The 26,382-nt window shown below is 39.1% G+C and overlaps 2 protein-coding genes across 3 annotated transcripts in view; both read left to right on the top strand.

Moving 5' to 3' along the window:
* Window positions 1–26,382, top strand: part of LOC135206041 (alpha-1-inhibitor 3-like) — a 168,601-nt gene that overhangs the window by 35,159 nt on the left and 107,060 nt on the right. The window lies entirely within an intron of this gene.
* Window positions 1–26,382, top strand: part of LOC135206070 (murinoglobulin-2-like) — a 36,885-nt gene that overhangs the window by 2,316 nt on the left and 8,187 nt on the right. The window contains exons 3-9 of the mRNA XM_064237268.1: window positions 4,520–4,616; window positions 11,057–11,272; window positions 11,453–11,596; window positions 12,324–12,524; window positions 14,011–14,190; window positions 20,304–20,478; window positions 20,653–20,827. Coding sequence (XP_064093338.1) covers window positions 4,520–4,616; window positions 11,057–11,272; window positions 11,453–11,596; window positions 12,324–12,524; window positions 14,011–14,190; window positions 20,304–20,478; window positions 20,653–20,771 — 1,132 coding nt within the window. The 3' untranslated portion in view covers window positions 20,772–20,827. The remainder of the gene's footprint in view (window positions 1–4,519; window positions 4,617–11,056; window positions 11,273–11,452; window positions 11,597–12,323; window positions 12,525–14,010; window positions 14,191–20,303; window positions 20,479–20,652; window positions 20,828–26,382) is intronic.

Genomic DNA, 26,382 nt, shown 5'->3' with positions numbered 1-26,382 from the left:
ATTCAGTTACGCTCAATGTTGACGTACCATGGATTTTGATAAAAAGGTCTCCTGTGAAGATTTTATTAACTGTAAAAGGAACACTAGAGGATCATACCCTTTCAACAGGTCTATAGGAACAATTTTACGCGGTTTTGATGTTGATACGTCTTGTTTTGAAGAACCAATTCTCTTTATGATCAATATAAATATTGAAAATATGATAGCAATAACCTAAACTTCATGTGTAAATGTTATACTTTTCTTCTAACTTTTTTATGGCTCTCTTTTATTACGCCTTAAGTTTCTTCTATTTACATGAAGCTTTGAAACACCAATCCATTTTGTCTAGAACCACCACTAATCCCAATAAAGACCGCCACTAACGTTCAGCTATAACTGTACAGTCCGATTGTGCAATTATAACCAGTGGCGGTGTGGCTACCAGCCCTTACTCAAGGACAGCAGAACGATGCGAGAATACGAATTTTTACAATTTTTATTATAAAAATAAACTTTGAATAAACTCAACAAGAACGGACATGATCTCGAAATAAACACGAAACAGACGCAAACATGAACTGGACTTCAGCATGTGACCGTCTAGAAAATTACTGAAATTGATACGTTTATTGGAAAAAAAACTTGTCGACCAGGTAATGTTACTTTGCCTTGGGAATGCCATCTCATAATTGCTTCCCAGTCGCCAACTGTGCGAGGGACTTGTTGATGTTGCAGATGGGTGTGTTCAGGTACTGCAGCATTGCAAGAGAGACATTGTTGCAGTCCAGACTGCCTCCATCCCCTGTGTTTACCTTGATGATTCTTTTCGCGGTTTTTACAGCTGCTTCTGCCCTACCATTTGATTGCGGGAAATGTGCTGATGAGAGGCACACCTTGACCCGCCATCTCCTAAAGAAGGCAGACATTTCTTTGCTTACCAGATTAGTGCCTCCATCCGTGGACATTTCTTCTGGTGCCCCCCATCTCGTGAAATAGCCTCTTAGCACTGACATTACTCTCTGTGAAGTAGCACCTGGGAAATGGGCTATTTCCAGCCATCCCGTGAGTCTAACATATCTGCAGCCATGCACTGGAAGGGGTATTCTGGGGGCGGTGTGATGACCATCACTTCCTCAGGTAGGGATGGAGCGTGTGTGTCACACATAACGCACTTGTTCCTTTGGTGCTGAAGGTTGCCCTCTATGCCAGGCCAATAAACAGATTGCCTGGCTCTCCTGAGCATGGAGTTGAGCCCTTTGGTGACCTGCATGTAGATTTGCTGACACCTGCTGACGAAATTCTTCTGGTATCACAAGCCCTATGCACCTATCTTTGCATGTGTAGAGCACTAAATTTTCTGACATTAAAAGGCGATCTCTCACACCGTACAATGGCCTAAGGCAGGCCACCTCCTTCGCCTTCCGTGGGGGTCAGTCACCTGCAAACACTCTCGCCATCAGCAACTGATATACCAGATCTTTGATGGTCTTCTCATCCATTGTGAGCCCCTCCCTAAGTAGCGTCTCAGTCACTGCTACAGTGACGGCAACTGCCAGGTCATCCTCTAGCTCAACGTCACAGTCGTCAGAGGCAGCACACAGGGCAGGGTAGCGAGACAGGAAGTTAGCCACACAATGTTTCTTTCTTGGTAGATACCTGATGATGAATCTGTATTGAAGGGTCTTCTCTTTTAGCCTGAACAACCTGGTTGTCGATGTCTGCCAGGGCTCTGTCCCCCAGGAGCTTGAACAGGGATCAGTGGTCAGTAATAGAGATGAGGTTGGGACATCCCAGCAGGAGCAGCCTAGCCTTCCTTAGCTACCACACCACAGCCAGGGCCTCCCCTTCTACTGCAGCATACCCGGCCTCGGCAGGGGACAGGTTTCTACTTCCACAGAGGGCAATTCTCCACTCATCTTTATAGTAGAATGGCATATCTGTGGCTGTGCAGCTGCAATGTTGCTCCAGTCCAAGAGGGTAGCCGTAGGGCTGGACTTATCATAGTACGCAAGGCCATCCCTGGCCAGTTTGCCGATGGTGTCCTGCACACTCCTGAATTTCTTCTGCAGACACCCATCCCAGAAGACATGTTTGCCCATCTGCTCCTTCTTCAGGTCCCTTGAATGGTTCCATGATGGGAGCGTCTGCAAAGCAGAACCATGACCTGATATCGGTAATTGTGGGCTTAGGCAGCATAGGTAACTTCTGAATGGCTGCAAGGCTGTCGTCAGTTGGTTTATAGCTTTCCCAACCCAAATAGAACCCAATGAGTTCTACCGCTCTCCTGCAGAAGTTGAAATTTTTTGGTCTTAAGTGTGATGCCCTTTGTGGCGCACATTGCCAGGAAGTCATATGTGTGTCAGAAGGCTTCTTCAACCCCACTGTAATAAAGAAGGGTGTTATCTATGCACTTATACTAACGTGGTATGTCATTTATGGTGTCGTCAAATCATCTCCTATAGGCATCCGAGGCAGAGCAATGGCCCATAGGGGTTTTGTGGTACAGTAAATGGCCCCAGAGCGTGATGAACGTCATCAGGCACCGGCTCTCATCGTCCAGTTCCACCTGGTGGAACACCCAGTAAGCATCGGTTGTTGTCTTGTAGGAGTGCTGGAGGATGCCAGATACCATGTCGAAGGGCACTGGAATGTGAGTGTCTCCCTTCTGCAGGAGTTGATAGTCCACTGTGCATTGTGGGTGACCTGACTTTGCCACCACGACCATTCACAAGCACCACTCCATCACTTCTCCCAGGGGGACTTCTTGGATGACGTCCTTTCACATGTCTTTTTCATGTTGGGCCTTCACCTCAGCTTCCCAGTGCTTAGGAACTGTTGCGGGAGTATGGCATGCATCCCTAAGACTGCTGTTCCCAGGCACTCCAGTTGTAAGTTGGCAACATATCTTAAGACAGCCCGACGCTGCAGCAGCGCAGGCCTTATGTTGAAGAACGACAGCATCTCCGTGCCTGCAACACATACTTGAGCCCCTGTATCAGCAACGGCACTCACATTCATGAACCTGGGCCCCTCTCTCTCCGCCACCCTGACCAGGACACTTGGTTGGGAGGGGAGCTGTGTTACAGCAACGATTGCCCCTGTCACCACCGTGGTGGTGGTGGGGTCCGATGGTGCCTTCTTGCTCCTGCAGTATTTCTTGACATGCCCAGTCTTCTGGCAGTTATGACAAATAAGCTACCTTGCCTGGCATGCTTTTCTCTCAGTGGCGTGACTACCACTGGGATCCTGCTTGGCAGCCTCGAACATGCAACACATTGCCTGTAGGGCATCGACACTCACAAATGACTAATGTGATTGGAATATTTGCCTTTTAAACACTTGATCCCCCAATCCTACCATAAGTTTCTTTAACAACATATACTCTGAAAGATTAAAATTACAATTAGGCATTGAAACTCACAGTCCGTGGCTTTTTGAGTACTGTGCAAGAAAAAATCACTGACATTTTCATTATGGCCTTGCATCATGCTGAAAAACTCTAACCACTCAACTGCTTGGTTTGACACACAAAGGACGAGTTTGGAGACAACATCCAGTGCCTCCTCAGTCGAAAGGGTGCTCCAGTTTGTTGCACTGTACCTGGCATCGAGGGTGCGCTACAGTGCCAGTGTGTAGTATAGCCTCATGTGATGGACCGTCTCATCAGCCGGCACCTGGTAAAGTTAAAGCCAACACTCCTTAGACCTTCGCCATGATTGAAATGTGGCCGTTGACATCTCCATTTCACATTTCTTGGGATCTGCGAATGCTGGCACCCTAGACGGGGATCCACGTGTTCCAGTTAGGGCAGCGTTGGCTATACCGGTTTGGAGGACCTCGAGCGTACTTTGCTGTTGTGCCAGCATCATGTGCAGCATCATGAGGAGCCAGCGAATAGGCACCTCTAAGGCCAGTAGGCCTTCAGGCAGCTACTGTAGGTCTTCGTGGGGTGGGCATTCTGCTTCACATGTGTAAACATAGGTAACTCACTGCGCCATGTAGGATGTTAATTGCGTAGGATTAATAAAACCGCAGTGTCCAGTGATGCGTGTACTGCAGTGTGATACATACTGCGAGAGCGCCAGTTGCAAACTGACTCAGTTGGAGGGAAATGCCAACCTTCAGCCCCCAGAGGCGGGAAAACAAGTCCCGTTCTCTTCTACAATCTTACAGTAATATCATCCATTAGCGGAGGGCATCGATCATTCGTTTTTCCCAAAATAAAAACTGTTGACAATATACGAGCTTCATGATCTTACTTTTAATTGGTGCTACTAAAGAAGTCACATATTTTGACAGAAAATAACAAAAACTTGAGAGTTATTGTTGCCCGGCTAGACAGCATTCATTTACTGATTATTCATAGCATGAATATCAGTACATGTGCTTTGTCTTGGACATACAGATAGAATTATAATAGTAATCACCAGAAATATTTACAAGGAACTATTGTGATATGATTTGCTTTAACAGATCTGTCAATTGCTCATATTCGCCGTTACCTATTTCCTTAACCATTGCATTTTCATATCTACAGATACACTTATGGTCAGCCAGTGAAGGGCAGTGTTACCGTGAAAATCAACAATGGAGAAGATCGGCTTTGCCGCTCTGATATTACACGGCGTCAGAACGTGAGTTATCTTTCCAGTTTAAAAACCAGTTCATTTCCATATACATATACTTACATGTTGGCTACAGTAATATGAATAAATATTATATATATAAATTATATATATAGTATATGTATTATATATATATATATATATATATATATATATATTATATATATATATATATATATATTATAGGTAAGGATAACAGGAGCGCAGACATAAAGAGATTCAGGAGGTCCATTGATACTTCACATGAAGGCCAATATTTATTATAAAACGTTTAGCACATCAACTTTGTGCATCTTCAGTCTGTTGAAAGAGAAATGCATATATTAAAAGACTAAAAATAAGGATTCACAATATTATTCATGTTAAAATGCAATAAAAATATAAACAGTTTAAAAGAGAGAAGAAGAACCACTGAGGTACCAACCAACTAGAGTGGAAGGAAAGCAAGGAATGATTTTTGAGAGAGCCAGGTCCAAGACGTTGACTATGCCAGATGTAGAGGTGAAGCCAAAGTGTTGTTATTCAAAGGGGGAACCAGTCTTTTAATAATTAACGATTCTAAGGTAGTCAGGTGGTCCGGGTCTTTAGTCTAACCTATTATCGAGAAGTCCTGTTTCGATACATTTATTTTGCATTTAGCGGCATGATTCTTGACATTAGAAAATTCAGGATTACTAATTCTTTTACCTGTTCTATAACTGAAACCCATATGGCTGCAATATCTCACCTGCAGTAATCTTCGAGTAGATCCCACGTAAGTTGCAGGGCATCCGGCGCATTTGAATTTATATACAACGTTGGATCTCATAAAGGCCTGCAGACGATCTTTGAAACTAAAAAGTGAGCCAATTTTGCAAGGATTATTAGAGATAAGTTTAATTTTGAGACAAGGAATTTCTTGTTCTATTATTTGTGTGAGTCTGAGATAAAACTTCGAGTTTGTTATATATGGAATCGACGCATACATTAGCTTCTTTGGGACATCCATTAGCGGAGGAGGTGGTTGGATATAGTTACCTACTAATTTATAAATTATATTATGTACAATGTTTTTGGGATAGGAGTTTTTTTGAAAAAAGGTTATTAAAAGTTCCATTTCGTTATGAAAAATTTGCCGGTTTAACAATGTGTAGCGACTGCTCTGCACAGATAATGGTTTTAATGATTTAACCAGCATTATGGCTGCAGCCTTTTTAAAGGCCCCTACACACGATCAATTTTGTCGTCAATTAATTGATATCAATTTATTGACGACACATTTGCACTTTTCAGATATCAATTGCAAATAGCAAAATTTTTGGAACATATTAACGTCTAACATCAAAATATTAAATTCACAATGGAGATAGAAAATGAAAACAAATTACCATTTCTAGACATCCTTGTCACTAGAGTCAATTCAGAATTCACGACTGCAGTATATCGAAAAAAAACGTTCACGGGATTAGCCAATAACTTCTATAGTTCTTGTCAGAAAACCTTTAAAATTAATACCATATACACACTGGTCTATAGAGCTTTGAAATACTCATCCAACCGGCAAATTTTTCATAACGAAATGGAATTTTTAATAACCTTTTTTAAAAAAAAAACTCCTATCCCAAAAACATTGTACATAATATAATTAATAAATTAGTAGGTAACTATATCCAACCACCTTCTCCGCTAATGGATGTCCCAAAGAAGCTAATGCGTCGATTCCATATATAACAAACTCGAAGTTTTATCTCAGACTCACACAAATAATAGAACACAAATAATTAAACTTATCTCTAATAATCCTTGCAAAATTGGCTCACTTTTTAGTTTCAAAGATCGTCTGCAGGCCTTTATGAGATCCAACGTTGTATATAAATTCAAATGCGCAGGATGCCCTGCAACTTACGTGGGATCTACTCGAAGATTACTGCAGGTGAGATATTGCAGCCATATGGGTTTCAGTTATAGAACAGGTAAAAGAATTAGTAATCCTGAATTTTCTAATGTCAAGAATCATGCCGCTAAATGCAAAATAAATGTATCGAAACAGGACTTCTCGATAATAGGTTAGACTAAAGACCCGGACCACCTGACTACCTTAGAATCGTTAATTATTAAAAGACTGGTTCCCCCTTTGAATAACAACACTTTGGCTTCACCTCTACATCTGGCATAGTCAACGTCTTGGACCTGGCTCTCTCAAAAATCATTCCTTGCTTTCCTTCCACTCTAGTTGGTTGGTACCTCAGTGGTTCTTCTTCTCTCTTTTTAACTGTTTATATTTTTATTGCATTTTAACATGAATACTATTGTGAATCCTTATTTTTAGTTTTTTTAATATATGCATTTCTCTTTCAACAGACTGAAGATGCACAAAGTTGATGTGCGAAACGTTTTATAATAATATATATCTATATATAATGTATATATATATATATATATATATATATATATATATATGTATATATATTATATATATATATATATATAATATATACATATAATATATATATATATATATATATATACACATATATATATATATATATTATAATTGTTGAATATTTAGGCATTGTATTGTCTTTCAAGCATACATTTTTAATTGTAATGGGAACCGAATTATAAAATTTAGGCCAAGCGCTGGGAACTATGAGTTCATTCAGCGATGAAAAGGAAGTTGAGATTAAAGGAGGCTTTAAAACTGTGACAGGAGGAAAACCTCAAAGCAGTTGCAGTATGAAACAATTGTTAGGAGAGGGTGGAAAGTAATATGGAAGAAAGAGAATGCAAACAGAAGTTCAGTTGGAGGAATGAAAGGGGTTGCAGACGGGGCCTGAAGGGATGTTGCAAAGAACTCGGAGTAATGCCTATAGTACACCATGTGAGGTGCACTATAGGCATCACCCCCACAGGGCTAAATGTAATAGACTCTTGGCTTCTTGTTATTTTATATTCCATCATTTCTAGCTTACCGTAGAGTCTCCTGAGAACAGGGTTACTAAACAGTTGATTAACATAGGCCACGCTGGATTTACAAGAGTAATACTACTCCTGTGAAACCTTTACTTTCCCCACGAAACATTGGACTCGTTTCAACAACCATTCATCACCGACTGTACAACAAGAAAGGAAATAAATACTGAACTATGAAACATCTAACTTAATGTTAAAGTAGTTGATAAAAAATAAGTGTTTTATTATAGTACTTTGATGGGTTAGGCCTTAACCCATTAGTTTACTTCACAACCTTTCCAAGGCTCTTTCGACCTTGTCCCCTGTGTTTCCTGTCCCACATATAGTCTAGGCGCCCTTCATCCAGATCCTTGCTTCATTACCCTGTATAGCATTACCCCTGCTACTGCCTTTGCCCTATAGCTGCAGCAACTTCGCTATCATCACAAAGCACAGAAAGACCCAAAGGAAATGTGATTTAGCTGCTCCTGGTGAAACTGCAGTTTCACATCGAAGATGGCCTTCAACAGTAGCCTTGAGGTGAGTATGCTACTGAACAACGATTCATCATCAGCCGAGTCCATCCATTGAGACAATATCTTCAGCATCCCTGAGGAGGAGGATGTTAGGGCAGGAACAAATGAGATTTTGATACACACTAACCACTTTTTTCTATCCGTTCCCACTTTTTCTGTTCATCCCCACTTTTCGGTCCTTCCCAACTTTCTGTCATTCCTAAATTTTCTGTCTGTCCCCACTTTTTTCTTTTCTTCCTCAGATCTAAAAAGCTGCTGAGGCTAGAGGGCGGCAAATTGTTATGTTGATCATCCAATCATCAAATATGCCACGTTGCAGCCCTCTAGCCTCAGTAGTTTTTATTTTGTTTAAGGTTGACGTCAGCCATAATCGTGCTTTTGGCAACTATATAGGCCAGGCCATCACCAGGCCGTGGTTAAAGTCTCATGGGCCACGGATCATACAGCATTATACCGATTACATGCTTGATTACATGCTGTAGCGGCTGTACAGAAAACACTGTTGCGCCGAAGAAACTCCGCCGCATATTTTACTTGTTTCATGTCGCTGAAGATGCTTTAAAACGTCCGTTTTAACCTTCCTAAACAGACTGCTGCTGCTGCAGATGAAAAAGGGCAGTCACTTCTTACCTGGGTTTAACAATGTGTAGCGACTGCTCTGCACAGATAATGGTTTTAATGATTTACCAGCAAATATGCCTGCAGCCTTTATAAAAGGCCCCTACACACGATCAATTTTTTCGTCATTTAATTGATATCAATTTATTGACGACAATGAAATTGAGGAAATCACTGTGCCTACACACGGTCAATGATTTTACTTCAATTTTCAGTTTGATTCATAACTTCGAGATGAAAGCATCTGTGGCTCTAGGAATAGTGCTTGCTCTGGACACTCCAAAGCGAAAGAAGAGGAGTAAGTGGGCGAAGAAATGGTATCTCTGTCGAAGGGTACTAGGACATACACGATTGCTGAAGGAATTAAAGGGACGACGAGCCAGACGATTACAGGAATTTCCTCAGAATGGACGCCGAATCTTACGATGAACTTCTAAATTTAGTGATGCCAATGATAGTCAAACAAAATACTACCATGCGAGAAGCCATTTCTCCAAATGCGCGTCTCAGTATCACATTGCGATTTTTAGCCATTGGAAATTCTTTTCAATATATGAAATTCCTCTCCAGAACTTCTCCACAAGCTATCAGTCTGATTGTTTTATTGAAGACCCATCAATAAATATCAAAGGATCTTTGATCTCTCAATGAATTGATTCAACGAAATTGTTTCAATTAAATTGATATCAATGTCCCCTACACACGGTCAATTTCTCCATCAATTCATTGACGTCAATAAATTGATATCAATTAATTGACGAAAAAATTGATCGTGTGTAGGGGCCTTTAATAAGTCAAGGAGGTTTCAGTGGTTTTTGCGCATCCATAATGTGATGAATGGAAAGACAGAACTAATATATGTTTGGTTGTTAAATTGTAAACTACATATTCTAACAACTGTTTTCACACGAAAGTATAATTATGCCACATAGTCCAGTATTTGTTACTTTCTTTGAGGCACAGACGAGTATGAATGGTTCTCTAAACATGTTCACTGCAATGTGGAAAGATCACGAATTTAGAGAAGCACTCGTTCTATATTATGACTGAGACATGAGCTGTTGAGATCAACTCACCGCTAAGTATAGGAAGCGATAAGAAGCTTTGAAGCACCAAAAAGGAAATAATAGAAAGAAAATGATCGATTACTTTTAACAAGGTATGTTTTGCTCAGGAGACTCTACAGGGGGCTAGAAATGATTTAATATGAAAGATAAAAAAACCAGGGGTCTATTAAATTCAGCCCTGAAGGGGATGATGACTATAGTGAACCTCACGTGGTCACTATAGGCATTACTTGAGGTTCTTTGCAGCGTCCTTATGCCCCTAGCTGCAACCCCTTTCAATCCTTTTACTGTACTTCCGTTCGTATTCTCTCTTCCACCAGACTTTCTACCCTCTCCTAACAATTTTTTCATAGTGCATATATGTATGTGTATATATACATAAAAGGAGCCCAGTATTATGGCCATGGGAAACAAACCAAAAGAGAGCACTATTTGTCACCTTTAAGGCATTCTAAGCAAACGACATCAACAGAATAAAAAGATGTAAAAAAGACTCAGGTCAGTAATAAGCCGCTAAGATTAAAGGAGAATAAAGCCACTTTAAGCCTATCAAAGTCATGACGTTTAAGGCTGATCTTCAGGTGAGGAGGAACACCTCCATTGGCTGAACGACATTAACGAGAATCACTTATGAGCCTTAGTTTCACTTTTGATATTCCTTCGAAAATTTTGCTGAGAATGGTGTCAAAGGTAGCTATGTACTATACCCGTGGCTGTTCGTGATAGTTTTGACACTAAGTTTCATGTGCCTTTTTGTGCTCTCGAATATCAGGATTTTCCCTTTGGAAAAACTTCTGCCCAATGGGCTTCTATTCTGGCCATTATTCGACCTCTTGGGTTTAACAGTGCCATGCATTGAATAGCTAAGTACATACAGCACGACTATCTATGATTGTTTTGACACAAACTAACATGTGGTCTCTTTATACTTTCCAAATTCAAGCTGAAAATGCCCCTTGATACTAAATTCATATAAATCGCAGCTACATAAAGGGAATTCTGCATGACAAGTACATCTGGCCCAGCCAGAAATGACAGTGACTTATCCATTTCAAAAGTAACCAAGAGAGAGTTATAAGTGGATTTCGACTGTGCTGTACGTATTCCTGTCAAATTGATGTTCTCTAACACTACTTGACGGCGTACTGTGTACCTATAAAGTAGTTTTTGCCCCTTTCTGTATTAATTAGTATTTTAATTGTTCTTTACTAATATTATGAGTTTTTTCAGTACATTCCTTATAAGTGATGTTCGTTTAAATATCGTAAGAAGTTTATATGTCAAATTTGGATTCCAGATCACAGGTTGCCAGGATTTTGAATTCACCACTGAAGAGATGCAAGTGATTGATTGCCATGTTAATTACATGCCTGTAGAAGTTACCTTTGAGGAGGAGGGTACAGGTGTCCAAAGGTCTGCAGTTTCTTCTGTATCCATAACAAGAAATCCTGTTGATCTGAGGGAGCTTTATGTTGACAACTATATGAAGCCTAACCTCCCATTTACTGTTAAGGTAACTTATTGATGGAAAGCTACTCCAGCTGGATTTCTTCTGAGTGCAGAGAAAATAAAGAAAATATTGATAGGTGGACCTACTATTTGAATGCAAGCTTGTCTGAGAATTAATGTAGAAATCTAATTTTAATTTTGTGACATATATGAATTGAAATGTTTCTTTACTATGAAAACGCAGGTCAGAGCAGAACAGCCTGATGGTGCTCCAGCCAGTGGTGTACAACTAGAGGTGTGTGCGGCTGGAAAATGCAAAAACATGACAACACCTGATGATGGAGTTATCACTGCAGTTCTTCCCAATTATAAGTCAAACAGGATATTTGTAAGTCTTGTTTTAGCAAATTTTACGCTATTTCATATTCTGTAATACTTTTGTCTTGGTTAAGCAGGTTTAGTATGCATGACTGAGATATAATAAACATTCTGTTACCCTGCTACGAGTTGATAGCAAAGAGTAGGATTTCACTTTTCTTAGTTCAGGAGTATACAACATTTGCAGCAAATTATCTTCTGTCAGTAAGTTTAGAAGCCCTTGTCAGTTGAAATGCGCAAGTGGCTTGACCTCAGAATACTTGCAATTTGTTTACAAAATTGGCTTCCATATCATGACTAAAGTAGGTATTTGTGAGTGTGACAGAATTAGTGTAATTACTAAATTGTTTTAATATATCCGTGCATGTCTGGGACAGTTGCTTTCCTCAGACAAAATAAGGAACTTTCCAAGAAGCTTATCTGATTTTTCAATAGCAGTCACCTGATTAACATGACATATCATCTCTTTGATTAACACTAGCTGTCCATGCAGTTGGCAATAATTTCTGTGAGATCTAATATTTCCCCTATTTTTTGTTAATGTCAGACCTTGTCACTTTTGTTTCTCTTATTATCTGTGATATCCAAATTGCCCTCCAAATCCATGAGCAGCGCTTTTTCATTCGCAGTGCTGTATCTCACAATGCTAGAATTAGCTACAGAATTAATAGGTGCCTAAACCTGGGAGCACACTTGGACCGAAAACGTTCTTCTTTAGACTCGTATCCCTTTTCCAGATGAAAACACTCAACTACCGTGCTGACCTGGAGGCTGCTTCGTTCTCAAAGAATGTGGAACATTTCTATTCGCCTTCCAATTCATCAATATTAATCTTTTCCCCGGAGGAGGAGCTTAAATGCTCTCCAAATAAGTCTTTGGAACATTCTTTGACATTGTTGTTCGCAGCCAGCCAGCCATCTGCAAAGATAACTGTCCAGGTAAGCTCTTGGCCATTACTGAGATGCAGTTGCTGTCTTGATTGCTTAGTTCTTTTGTCAACCCTACATATAGAATCATAAAGGTTTATTTTGCAAAAAAAAAAAAGAAAGAAAAGAGAAATGCAGACGTGTCTCTCTTCCTCATGGCAAGAGTCCAAACGGCATTCCTCAGCGGTTAAAAAATTCACTCTGTGTCGAATCTTGTAAATGGTATCCAACTTCTTATCCATTGGTTTTCAGTAAATTTGCGCTCTAGAACTCATTTGAAACTTTTGACAGAAAATCTTTATCATGTTCTATTTTTAACAGTTTTAAATATGAAAATTACCTAAACTTTCAGTAATTGCTGACTGTATTCTTCTTGTGCTAACGAACGATAGCAGAACGTGGTATAGTCAGTAAAACAGATTTGACCATCACTTGAGCGGAGCCCCAAGCTAAGATTAGTAATCAAAATGGATAATAAACGATGTTGGTCAGATATATAAAATCTTTACAAATAACATCTTATTAATTAGGTGAATTTAAACGGCCTTGTTTGTAAAGATCTTTTCCTTCGAGGCTTGGATGCTCATTTTTTTTTTTTTGTACCTCCATCTCTGCCATTCAAGTTTAATGACCTAGAGGCGTTTACTGAACTTTGGAACTCAGTATCATTAGGACGAACAATATGTTACGGAAATGTACTGCGAAAAAATGCCTCATTTGTGGTCTGAGATAAGTTCTTTCATGCACAACATGGATGCATAGGCTGTCGCTCCTCTACCACCATCCACTTCTCATGACGTAAAATGCCAATATGTCCTGTTAAATGATCCAAGAGTGAACATTCTGGGCGTTGGAGGTTTTGCTGATAGGTTTGGACCTTCTATTTTCTAGTTCTACGGCAGAGTCACAGTCTAGGAAGACTCATGATAACATTTTTTGACGTTTTCTTGGCCTCGCTTAAGTAATTCAAGTCATATTCTTCATTCACAAATTCTGCTTGTTGTTTATCTTCGTCTGGAAATGGTAAATCTTAGTCATCAAAGTTAGATGCTGTTTGAACTAAGATACTACCATTTGCTTTGCTGTGTTACACAGAAGAAGGAGTATATGGACACGAGAGAGAGAGAGGGAGAGAGAGAGAGAGAGAGAGAGAGAGAGAGGAGAGAGAGAGAGGAGGAGAGGAGAGAGGAGTGGTATGGGGGGGGGGGAATATTGTTGTGTATTTCAGAATTTGAGAGCTCATCTTCAGTTTTGTCATATAACGACAATTATAAACATTATTATGATTTCGTGTAAAACAGTCAGTTTTATGTTTCAGTAATTTTAAATATTCTTATTTTGGATTCTTCAATTGTACTCAAATATGAAGGAATAGAAATCGTAGATAATGAGAATATTAAGACACGAGGGTTCTTACATTAAACGCATCGTAGTTTTTAAAAAATGGAAAGCTTCTCTGGTTATATCATGAAAAAATGTCTGAATTTTAAACTTTCAGGTTATTTCTCGAGGACAAATTCAACACACCAGTACAAAAGAGTATCAGCTGACGCCCAGCGAATTGCCCTTCAGTGAAGAACACCTGGTGGAGCCTCTGCAAGCTTCACCGGACGGGAAAGTCACCGGCGTCCTGAACATTCCATTGGCTCTTCCTCACAGCATCTCCCCGACAGCCATGGTGAGTGTCTGTCGTCCTGCCGATTTATTTCTAGATTTACAGTACTACCTTCATTTTAGCTGCAAGGATACTCACTAGAAATTCTTATGGCACCATAAAAAGATACAGTACTATGTGGCTATAGCCAAACATCTTTCCACAAGTCAGGGTTTTGACTGTTTGAATGGAAAAACCATCATACCGTTTGATTAATCTTATTAAGAGAGAGGTCACAGGTACTTGATTTCAAAATACAAAACTTCAGAAGATCATTCCAGATTAGTCAAACAATTTTGTCGACATGAGAGTTTCAGAAGAAGAAATCGTCAGACTGACACAAAATGGGCAGACTGCGTTCATTTCACCGATAATTAAATTATGGAGATTTGCGTTTTATAAGAATTATAATGATCCACCTAATATCTGCTCGTAAAGTTGCTGGATTATGCAAAGTACGACGTCATTCAGCCTTTACGCACAGAAATATTTTAGAAAGAAATTGCTTAAAACTGAACAGTAGTTAGTTGTCTTGGTGAAGGCAATTAGTCCTTCCACTGACAGTATACAGTACTAGGCGATGACTTCCACTGAAATCTTGGGCCTATTTCATGAATGACTTTGGCCCTACACTTTCAAAGTCTGGTCTATTTCCCTCCCAGAAAGAGCCCAAAATTTCCTTATCTTTTTGGCACTCAGGCAAACCTGGATAGCCGCACATCACAGTAAACTATAAAATGAAAGGGCTCACCTTGAAAATATTTTTTATTTTCTTGCTACCTTAATCTATTTTTCATTCAAAATCCGCGCTCTACAAATGGACTAGCTTTCAACATAAAGCTGGGAAGGTGAAATCACGTTTAAGGATGAATTACTAACAGCCCTGGGATTCTTGTTGATGGTGAAGCTGTTCTCAGTGACTGACAGAGAAGATCACCTCAACAGCAGGTACTGGGACCCCTGAAGGAGGTAGTTCTTAAGTCACTACATTATGTAATGGAAGCGCGGCATCTACGGTAAATAATGGTGCTTCTCTCTCTCTAATATCATGGTCTTCTAAACTTGGTAATCACCTTAAGCAAAGATAACCGAAGGCACTGGTCCATATCTAAAGGAGATGACCAGGGGACCTAAGTTTGGATTGATAAAATCATATTTGATAGAGCACTCTATTAATCCTGGATAAAATTACTGGAAATAGCAATACAGCCCGAAATCCCATTTTTTCTCTCCTAATCTAGCATACCATTTGATCATTTTCAGAATTATAAGAATGCCTTCTGGCGCATCAGTTAGGACTGCTTGCCAACATAAAAACAGACTCCCTAGGATAAGGCCGAGGTTGCTTTGCGTGTCATTCATTTTCCTCAGCGTCTGAGCTTTCCCTTTCAATTTGTGCAGAGGAGCCTCTTGGTCGCCTCCTGGGTTTCCTTGGTGGTGGTATTCCTGTGGCAAGTGTCATTACTTTATCATGAACATTATTAAGTGCAAGAATTCATGAAAGAGGCAGAGAAAAAGAAAACTGAGAAGATATAATGTGATAACAAATCATAAAGAAAATGAGGATTACGCTGACAAGGCCTTTTTCTATTTGAATACTGACATGATGGTGGACGTTTTGAAGGAGTAATAATCACTCATTTTTTTTTAAATCCTCTCTCTCTCTCTCTCTCTCTCTCTCTCTCTCTCTCTCTCTCTCTCTCTCTCTGTTTGTCTGTCTCCGACATACAACCTACAAAACAGCTAAGATACAGTTACTCAATTTCCTGCCCCAGATGTAGGCTACTACAATGGTCATTGCAGTGGAGTTCCTTTCCCCCCTCAGGAGAGACAGACACACGAGAGAGCATGTGAATTAGGAACATTTTATACTCTTCATTCAAATGCCAGAATACAGTCCAAGAGAGAGAGAGAGAGAGAGAGAGAGAGAGAGAGAGAGAGAGAGAGAGAGAGAGAGAGAAATGGGATGGAGGCGATGTTGTGACTGTTATTTGGATCAATCCGAAGCATCGCCTTGAGTTCTAAAGTAAAATTTAAAACTGAAAGACAGTTATGTCCAGATTATATCCTGGTTTAAGAACCAAATGCCAAGTTATTTTAGATTATTGTGATTAACCGAAAAGAATACAAGTTCTAGATACTAAATATATATATATATATATATATATATATATATATATATATATATATAATATATATATATGTTGTATTATATATATATATATATATAATATATAATATATATAATATATATATATTTATGTAATATATATATATTATATATTATATATATATATATTACCATTATATATACATATATATATATATAATATATATATATATATATATCATATATATTATATATATATATTTATAGATATATATATTATATATATATATATATACCGTATATATTATTCTTATATAATATAATATTTATATATATTATATACAATATATAATTACATATTGTATATATATATATATTTATATATATAATTATATATAAGTAGTATGGAGACAGGAGCAATCACTCAGGGATAGACATATTGGAGTAGGGAGAAACGATTTGTCTTTCATCCATTTATTAGCGCCGACGTTTCGTATTAACTTGATACATTTTCCAGGCTGAAACGATTACACATCAATTGCGTATAAGTAAAAAGATACACACAATGTTTACCAACACCAAAATTAAAAACCTTTTAATAAATTAAAAATAAAAACAGAGTAAAAACAGAAACACAGAATAACAGTGAAAGGGCTAGGAGCGAATACAGAGAAACAAATTAATTAAAAAAAAAATAAAAAAAATATTAAATAAAAAAAATAATAATAATAAAATAATAATATTAATAATAATAATAATTAATAAAATTAATAATAAATAAAATAATAATATAATAATTATATATAATATATATTAATATATATATAATAATAATCATTTATATATAGTTATAGAACTTGTTATTTTTTTCCGGTTATCACAATAATCTATAACTTGGCCATTTGGTTCCTTAAACCAGGAATGTAATCTGGACATAAAACTGTCTTTCAGTTTTAAATTTTTACTTTAGAACTCCAAGGCGATGCTTCGGGATTGATCCAATATTCTATAATATATATATATATAATTTAATATATATATATATATATATATATATATATATATTATAATATGATATATAATATATATATATATATATATATATATATATATATTATATATATATAGTATATACTTATATAGTTAATACTAAGTAAAAATAACTATTTGGTATAACGATTAATCAACATATACTAGATACTGATATGTTATTATATATATATATTATATATACTATATATATATACATTATATATATATAATTATATATATATTTTATATTATAGTATATAGAACTTGTATTCTTTTCGGTTAATCACAATAATCTAAAATAACTTGGCATTTGGTTCTTAAACCAGGATGTAATCTGGACATAACTGTCTTTCAGTTTTAAATTTTACTTTAGAACTCAAGGCGATGATTCGGATTGATCCAAATAACAGTCACAACATCGCCTCCATCCCATTTCTCTCTCTCTCTCTCTCTCTCTCTCTCTCTCGCTCTCCTCTCTCTCTCTCTCTCTCTCTCTCTCTCTTGGACTGCATTCTGGCATTTGAATGAAGAGTATAAAATGTTCCTAATTCACATGCTCTCTCGTGTGTCTGTCTCTCCTGAGGGGGGAAAGGAACTCCACTGCAATGACCATTGTAGTAGCCTACATCTGGGGCAGGAAATTGAGTAGCTGTATCTTAGCTGTTTTGTGCAAAATCCACAGTGCAAAATCCACAGGTGAAATCCACTGATGAAATTGTGCATTAATTATCTTCATGTAACATCTTAATTTCTCTGTTGTTCTTAATGTCAAATACTGCAAATGACGAGTTAAGTTCATTTTAATTTTCCTTTGTTCTCATATATATATATATATATATATTATATATATATATATATATATATATATATATATATCTATATATATATAAAGGTATATATATATATATATATATATATATATATATATATATGTATATACATATATATTATATATATGTATATCTAATATATATATATATCTGATATATGTATATGTATATAAATATAATATATATATGTATATATATATATATATATATATATATATATATATATATATATATATACATATATATATATGCATATATATCTATATATATATATATATATATGTATATACATATATATATATTTATATATATATATATATATATATATATATATATATATAGTATATATATATCATCTATATATATATATATATATATATATATATGTATATGCAGAAGCCAGGTACTATCCACAATGAAGTAAATTCCTCTTGTAGTTTAAAATATATATTACTTGTATAGGATTAAAGCTTTCGACCATCAACTGTGGTCTTGTTCACTAAGTGAACAAGACCACAGTTGATGGTCGAAAGCTTTAATCCTATACAAGTAATATATATTTTAAACTACAAGAGGAATTTACTTCATTGTGGATTGTATCCCCATATATGTAGTATATATATATATATATATATATATATATATATATATATATATATATATATATATGTGAGAACAAATGAAAGTTAAAATAAAACTAAACTCGTCATTTGCAGTATTAGACATTAAGAACAACAGAGAAATTAAAATGTTACATGAAGATAATTAATGCACAATTTCATCAGTGGATTTCACCTGTGGATTTTGCACTGTTCTGCGACTTCTCTTCTACCGGCGACAGGTACCGACTTCTTTTTCGCGCTCAGTCGTGAAAACCTGAGTCTCCTGCAACCACAAGACTGTAGTGACGCAACCTCCAAATTGGCATCCCGACTTTTTCTATATCGCCCAGCACTGCAATCTGTCTCCAACTTAGCCACCTATTATCAAATTTCACAGATACCTTGAAGATGAAACCCATTACCCCGGGTCTATAAACTTACCATGGATCATAAATGATTGAACACAAGGTATCAAAATCCAAAATGCAATATACATACAAAAGCTCAACAATAATAATCAACGTAAAATTTACAATCATCAAGTCACATGTAATGTGTTTTATTGGTAATCTTAATTATGAAATAAAAATTCCTTTCTCAAGAAATAAATGCACTGGCATTGGTGAAGATGTATTTCTGGTGATAGAAGTTCACTCTCGGCGAGGTTCGGAAGTCACGTAAAGCTGTTGGTCCCGTTGCTGAATAACCACTGGTTCCATGCAACGTAAAAACACCAGACAACAAACAAACAAAACTTCGGATTTGCAGAGAGTGTCTCCAGTCCTGCTTCTCTCCTTCACCTTCAAAGAAACAAACTTGACAAACCTTGAAAGATCAACAAATGTTCTTAAGGTCGTTCTATTTCCCAAAATGTTACGCAATACTATTTGGTGGCTAAGAGCGAAAAGATTATTATGATTATACAAGTCGTAAGCTTCCAAACCACCTTGGTATGAAGACAACCCGATCATCTATACTAACCTGTTCTGATCTCCTGACGTTGCCTGACTCCTAACTCAAATTCAGGCAAATGCCTCATTTTATGACGTATGAGTCTACGTAGGTACAATTTGAGGGATTATATATAAACCAGCTCTGGCTCCTTTGGGCTTTGGTCCTTCGCTTTTCCGGAAATTAAGTATGTAAGGAGGCTACTCAAGGAGAACAAGTCTTCCTTAGATGTCCTTCGTGAATATCACCAGTTTTTATGACCCAAGTGAGCTAAGGACCGTCGCTTTGTGAGATCATTCAATATGAAATTGAGTTTTTCAAGTGCTATTTCATATTTTCACCATTTGGATTATCTGATCACCAAGAAAAATTTGTGAGGGAATCTATGCTAACATTTCCCCTAATCTGAGGCTGAATCATAAATATCAGTCCCATGTAGTAAAAATCATTTTGTCACATTACTGTCCTTGCTTATGTTGACACTATTCTTGTCTTATTATCATCATGGGAAAGATGAAGCATTTGAAGGATCTAATTGAAGCGATAGTAAGTTCAGTTTACGTTTGAAATACATGACGTAGCACCTTACTATAAAATCGTTCTGTTATCCAGATCCTAGCCTGGTACACAAGGGAAGATGGTGAGGTGGTTTCTGATGCAAGGCAAATTAAGATCGAGAAATGTTTAAGGAATTCTGCCGACATCGAGTGGAAGGTCAAGAAGGCTCAACCAGGAGATGTTACCTCTCTTTCTCTGTCATCTAAACCAAATTCAGTTTGTGGGCTAGGTTAGTATATCTCTGCTGAATTGTTTGCTTATATGTGAATGGACTTAAACAAGGTTTTGTACTTTAAATATCATTGAGCATTTTGAAAACCTGTGAAATTCAACGATATTGGCTCTAAAGTTTGCTAATATGATTCTTTCTTTTATTCATGAAATCTTGTTTTTCATCCAAAAGGTGTTGTTGACAGAAGCACCATTTTGCTCTCCCAGGCATCTGACAAGATCTCATTAGAAAGTTTATTCAGCTTCTTTAGACGAATTCAATATCAATTCCTACGTCAATCGCCAAACTAATGACTTTGAATATTGTAGAAGCAAACACGAAAAGGAACTGGCCAACTCACTTCAAGGTAAACACAAGAATGTTATTTAGAAGAATGGAAATGTTCTTATAGTCTCTAACCTCGGTTTCTTTTCCTTTTTCCAGAGATGTTAAATACCCTCCAAATTCGAAGAATTATAATCTAACAGGGCATTGCTTTAAGGTAACACATGAATCACTTAGCTTAGTCAGATAAGAAAGCAAATGGTTAAAATATAGGGTGTACTAAAAGATACGAGTATGATGTATCTGATCTTTATGAACCGTGGCACATAAAATTGTTCAAGCCTTGATTTCAGCAAAATCAGACTAGAAATCCACCAGTATACCAGGCTTCTGTCTTTATTTATATATATTCATAAAATAATGGAAAATCTGTGAATTTTCTTTTCAGTATTATTTTATATCCAATTCTGTGAATTTTATAAAAAAAAATTTAATATCTACTATATTCATTAATAGCTATTCTATATATTACATTCTAATCAATGTTTACTGTCGCAATCAGGGAGAAGTCTCCCAGCATAGACTTTTGGACATTGGACTACTGAATACTATAGCAATGATTTATTGTTTGCTATATATATTGTTCATTATTGTTTAGCATCCTTGAGAATAACTTGCACAATAAGGGGGATTAGAATTGATTAGTGCTTCATCTCAGGCAGGCTTCAAACCAATGCCTGGCTTACAAACAACGATAGATTGTGATTAGACCACCGAGCTATCTCTTTTGGTATTAATCCTGAACTGGGTGGATATTGTTCTGAATATTTCTTTAATGTGGGAGACAAGGGAGCCGAATGATGGTAGATTGAAAAAGATTAGTTTAACTTTGAAGAGGTTCCTGGAAATACATTTGAGGGTATAATGAGGGTAATTAAGAGGTTGAGTGGTTACCCAGCTTGTTATTAGACAGGGGAGGTGTCAAGTAGGAATCTGAACGAGGAAAGATTGGTAAGGAAGAGTAATGATAGTTTAGACAAAGTGAAAGAGATGTAAATCAAATTTGTTATGAAACAGATATGTAATGAGTTGAAAGGAAAGAAGAAATAAATATGGCATTCAGTGGTCTAGTAAAAAACTCATGACTGAATCAACAGAGTGGCAAAGATGAGTTGTTTAGAATAATTAAAATAGTTAATGAAGAAGAAGCTTGTGCTACGATATGTAGATGGGAAAGTGGTTACGGAGGATTTACTATGTCTAAATAGCAGTTTAATACTTTTATGATTGGCTCAGTTTAAGAGGGGAGAAAAATGAAGTTAAACATAAGTGTTAAGAAAATGACGCCCATGTCCTTCAGGATATTTTTGCCAGAGGCATTGATAGCAACTTAGAACCTGGTGGAGTAGGCATTGTTGGTGCTTTAGCAGACAGTGTTACTTCCTTGGGTGGCCATCCAGCTCTTTTTTTATCCCTTCATCTGCAATAAGAAGAACAGTTCTGGCTGCTTTGTCAAACTTATATTAAATGATGCATAACACAGCCCCCCTTTAGTCACATTTGTGTGGCCGCCTTGGTCGTCCTTTGCTTCACAGATGGCAACTCGTCTATTTTCTTCACTGTTTACCATGGGAGTACCTTTAGCTATGGGAAGGCTAGAGCAGATGTTAGTCAGGAGATGGTACAGCCATCTAATGAGGTCACCTTTCTGTGGCTTCCATCAGCATCAAGCTGGCAATATGAGATAAGATTCTAGCTTGTTCCAGCATGCCCTCCGAGATGCGTCCTCAAGAGTGGTGTTGAGAAAATCGAGGGCTCATCTGCCACGGGCACTTAGAGAGAAGGAGTACTCCATAATTAGGAACTGGAGGAGATTTTGTAGGTGTCCAATCAGTAAATGATGTGAGGGAAGGCCAGAGCAGATGTAAGTCAGGACATGGCATAGCCAGCTTCCACAGAAGAGTTCTGAGTTTGTGGCTTCATACTCCTGAAGAGGTCTATCTTCCGTGGCTTCCCACTCCCTCTGAGCAGGTCTGCCTTTTGTGGGTTCCCACTTGCATGAAGAGGTCTGACTTTTGTGGCTTCCCACTCGCATGAAGAGGTCTGCCTTTTGTGGATTCCCACTTGCATGAAGAGGTCTGACTTTTATGGATTCCCACTCGCTTGAAGAGGTCTGCCTTTTGTGGCTTCCCACTCGCATGAAGAGGTCTGCCTTTTGTGGCTTCCCACTCACCCTGAAGATGACTGCTCTTTTTTGTGACTTCCTACCCCCCCAAAAAAGGTCTGCCTTTTGTGGCTACCCATTCCCACTGAAGAAGGCTGCCTTTTGTGGCTTCCCACTCCCGCTATAGAGGTCTGCCTTTTGTGACACTCCCACTCCACCTGAAGGGGTCTACCTTTTGTAGTTTCCTACTGCCCCTGAAGTGATCTGCCTTTTGTGGCTTCCCATTCACCCTGGAGAGCTCTACGTTCTGTAGTTTCCCACTCCCCTTGAATAGGTCTACCTTCTGTGGCTTCATTCTCCCCCAGAAGAGGTCTGTTTTTTTTGTTTTTTTTGGGGGGGCTTTTTTTTGTTTTTTTTTTTTGTTTTTTTCCCTTCCCCCACCCACTCCCCCCAAAGAGAGGTCTGCCTTCCAGGGCCTCCAAATCTCCCTGAAAAGGCCTGCCTTCTGTAACTTCCAACAGCCCCTAATTAGGTCTGCATTTGTGGCTTCCCACTCTCTCTGAAGAGGTCTGCCTTCTGAGTCTCTTCAATCCCTCTGAAAGAGTCCCCCTTTTGTGGCTTAACACTCATCATAAAGAAGTTTGCTTTTTTTGGCTTTCCACACTCCTTGAAGAAGTCTGCCATTAGTAGCTAGCCACTTCCCCCTGAACAGGTCTGCCTTTTGTGTTTTCCAAAAGTCCCTAAGATTTCTGCCTTTTGTGGCTTCCACTCCCCTCATAAAGTGGTCTGCCTTCTGTGACTTCCCACTCCCCTTGAAGAGTTCTGCCTCCTGTGGCTTCAAACTCCCACTAAAGAGGTCTGCCTTTTACGGATTGCCACTCCCCCCTAAAGAAGTCTGTTTTTTGTGGCTTCCCCTCCCCCTGCAGAGGCCTGCCTTCTGTAGCTTCCCACTTCCCAAAAGGAGGTCTGCCTTCTGTGACTTCCCACTCCTGCTGAAGAGGTCTACCTTTTATGGCTTCCCACTCTTCAGGGACAGGTCTACATTCTGTGACCTCCCACTACCTCTGAAGAGGTCTGCCTTTTGTGCCTTCGACTCCACTTGAAGATGTCTGCCTTCTGTGGCTTCCCACTCCCCATGAAGACCCCTGCCCTCTGTGCCTTCCCACTCCCCATGAAGAGGCCTGACTTCTGTGGCTTCCCACTCACCCTGAAGAGTTCTACCTTACATAGCTTCCCACTCAACCTGAAGAGGGCTGCCTTCTGTGGCTTCCCACTAGCCCTGAAGAGATCTGCCTTTTGTGGCTTCCTCTTCCCACTAAAGAGGTCTGCCTTTTGTGGCTTCCCACTCCCCCTGAAAGGGGTCTGCCTTCTGTAGCTTCCCACTACTCCTGAATAGGTCTGCCTTTTTTGGCTTCTAATTACCCATGAAGAGGCTAGGTTTCTGTGGGTCCCTACTGCTCCTGAAGAGACCTGATTCTGTGGCTTTCAACTCCCCCTAAAGAGATCTGTCTTGTGTAGTTTCTCACTCCCCGTAAAGAGGTCTGCCTATTGTGGCTTCGCTCTACCCCTGAAGAGGTTTTACATTTGCGGCTTACCAACCCCGCTGAAGAGGTCTGCCTTTTGTGGTCTCCAACTCCCCCTGAAGAAATCTGCCTTCTATGGCTTCCCACTCCCCTTAAAGAGGTCTACCTTTTGAGGCTTCCCACGTTCCTTGAGATGTCCTCTTTCTATGGCATCTGAGTCCCCTGAAGAGGTCTGCCTTTTGTGGCTTCCCACTCTCCCTGAAGAGCTCTGCCTTGTGTGGCTTCCCACTCCACCTGAAGAAGTCTGCCATCTGTGGCTTATCACTCCGCCAGAATAGGCCTTCCTTCTGTGGCTTCCAACTCCCCCTAAAGAGGTCTGCCTATTTTGGCTTCCCACTCCACCAGAAGAGATCTGCCTTCAGTGGCTTCCCACTTCCCTTGAAGATGCCCGCCTTCTGTGGCTACCCACTCTCCCTGAAGCTTCAATCTACCCTGAAAAGGTCAGCCCTTTCTTGCCTCCCACTTCCCCTGAAGAGGTCTGTCTTTTGTAGTTTCTCACTCCCCTTGAGGAGGTCTGCCATCTGTGGCTTCCCGCTACCTTTGAAAAGCCCTTCCTCCTGTTGCTTCTGACTCCCCCTAAAGAGATCTGCCTTTTGTGGCTTACTATTGCCACCTAACAGGTCTGCCTTCTGTGGCTTCCCATTCTCCCTTAAAAGGTCTGCCTTTAGTAGCTTTCCACTTCCCCTGAAGAGGACTGCCTTTTTCTTTGGCTTCCAAATCCCCATTAAGAAGTCTGCATTCTTTAACTTACCACTCCTGCTAAATAGGTCTGCCTTCTGTGATTTCCCACTCAACCTGAAGAGGTCTGTCTTTTGTGGCTTCCCACTCCTTCTGAAGTTGTGTGTCTTATGCGTCCTCCCAATGCTCCTGAAGAATCCTGCCTTCTGTTGCTTCCCACTCACTCTGAAGAGTCCTGTCTTCTGTGACTTCTCATTACCTCTGAAGAGGCATGCCTTATCTGGCTTTCCAGTCCCCCTGACGAGGTCTCTTTTGTTGCTTTCTACTCCCCCTGAAGAAGTCTGCCCTCAGTGGCTTCCCCCTCCCCCTGAAAAGGTCTGCCTTTTGTGGCTTCCCACTAACTCTGAATAGGCTACCATGTGTGACTTTCCACTCCCCCTGAAGAGTTTTGCCTTTTGTGGTTTCCAACTCTCCCTGAAGAAGTCTAGCTTCTCGGGCATCCCACTCACCTTAAAGAATTATACCTTTTGTGATTTCCCACTCCTCTTGACGAACGAAGTCTGCCTTCTGTGGCTTCCCACTAAACCTTAATACATCTCCCTTTAGTGGCTTCTTACTGTCCCTAAAGAGGTCTACCTTCTGTGGCTTCCCACTCTCCCTGAAGTTTTCTGCCTAATGTGGCTTCCCACTCCACCTGAAGGGGTTTGTCTTCTGTGACTTCTCACTATCCCTAAATAGGACTGTCTTCTGTTGCTTCCCACTCCATCTGGAGAGGCCTGCCTCCTGTGGCTTCCCACTTCTGCCTTTTATGGCTTCCCTATCCCTCTAAAGAATTCTGCCTTCTGTGGGTTCCCACTCCTCATGAAGAAGGCCGCCTTTTGTGGCTTCCCACTACCCCTAAAGAGGTGTGGCGTTTGTAGCTTCTTACTCACTCTGAACAAGTCTGTCTCTTGCAGTTTCCAACTCCCCCTAAGAAGTCTACCTTTTGTGACTTCCCATTCCCCTTAAAGAGGTCTAACTTTTGTGACCTTCTACTCCCCTTGAAGTTGTCTGCATTCTGTGGCTTTTGACTCCCCCTGAAAAGGCCTGGCTTATGTGGCTTCCCAATTCCCCTAAAGAAGTCTGCCTTTTTGTGGCTTCCCTCTACCCCTGAGGAGGCTTCACACTCTCCCTGACGAGGTCTGCCTTTTGTGGCTTCACTTTCCCACTGAA

The sequence above is a fragment of the Macrobrachium nipponense genome, chromosome 11 (assembly GCF_015104395.2).
Source record: "Macrobrachium nipponense isolate FS-2020 chromosome 11, ASM1510439v2, whole genome shotgun sequence".
Taxonomy (NCBI): domain Eukaryota; kingdom Metazoa; phylum Arthropoda; class Malacostraca; order Decapoda; family Palaemonidae; genus Macrobrachium; species Macrobrachium nipponense.
This window is presented reverse-complemented; position numbering and strand designations above follow the sequence as displayed.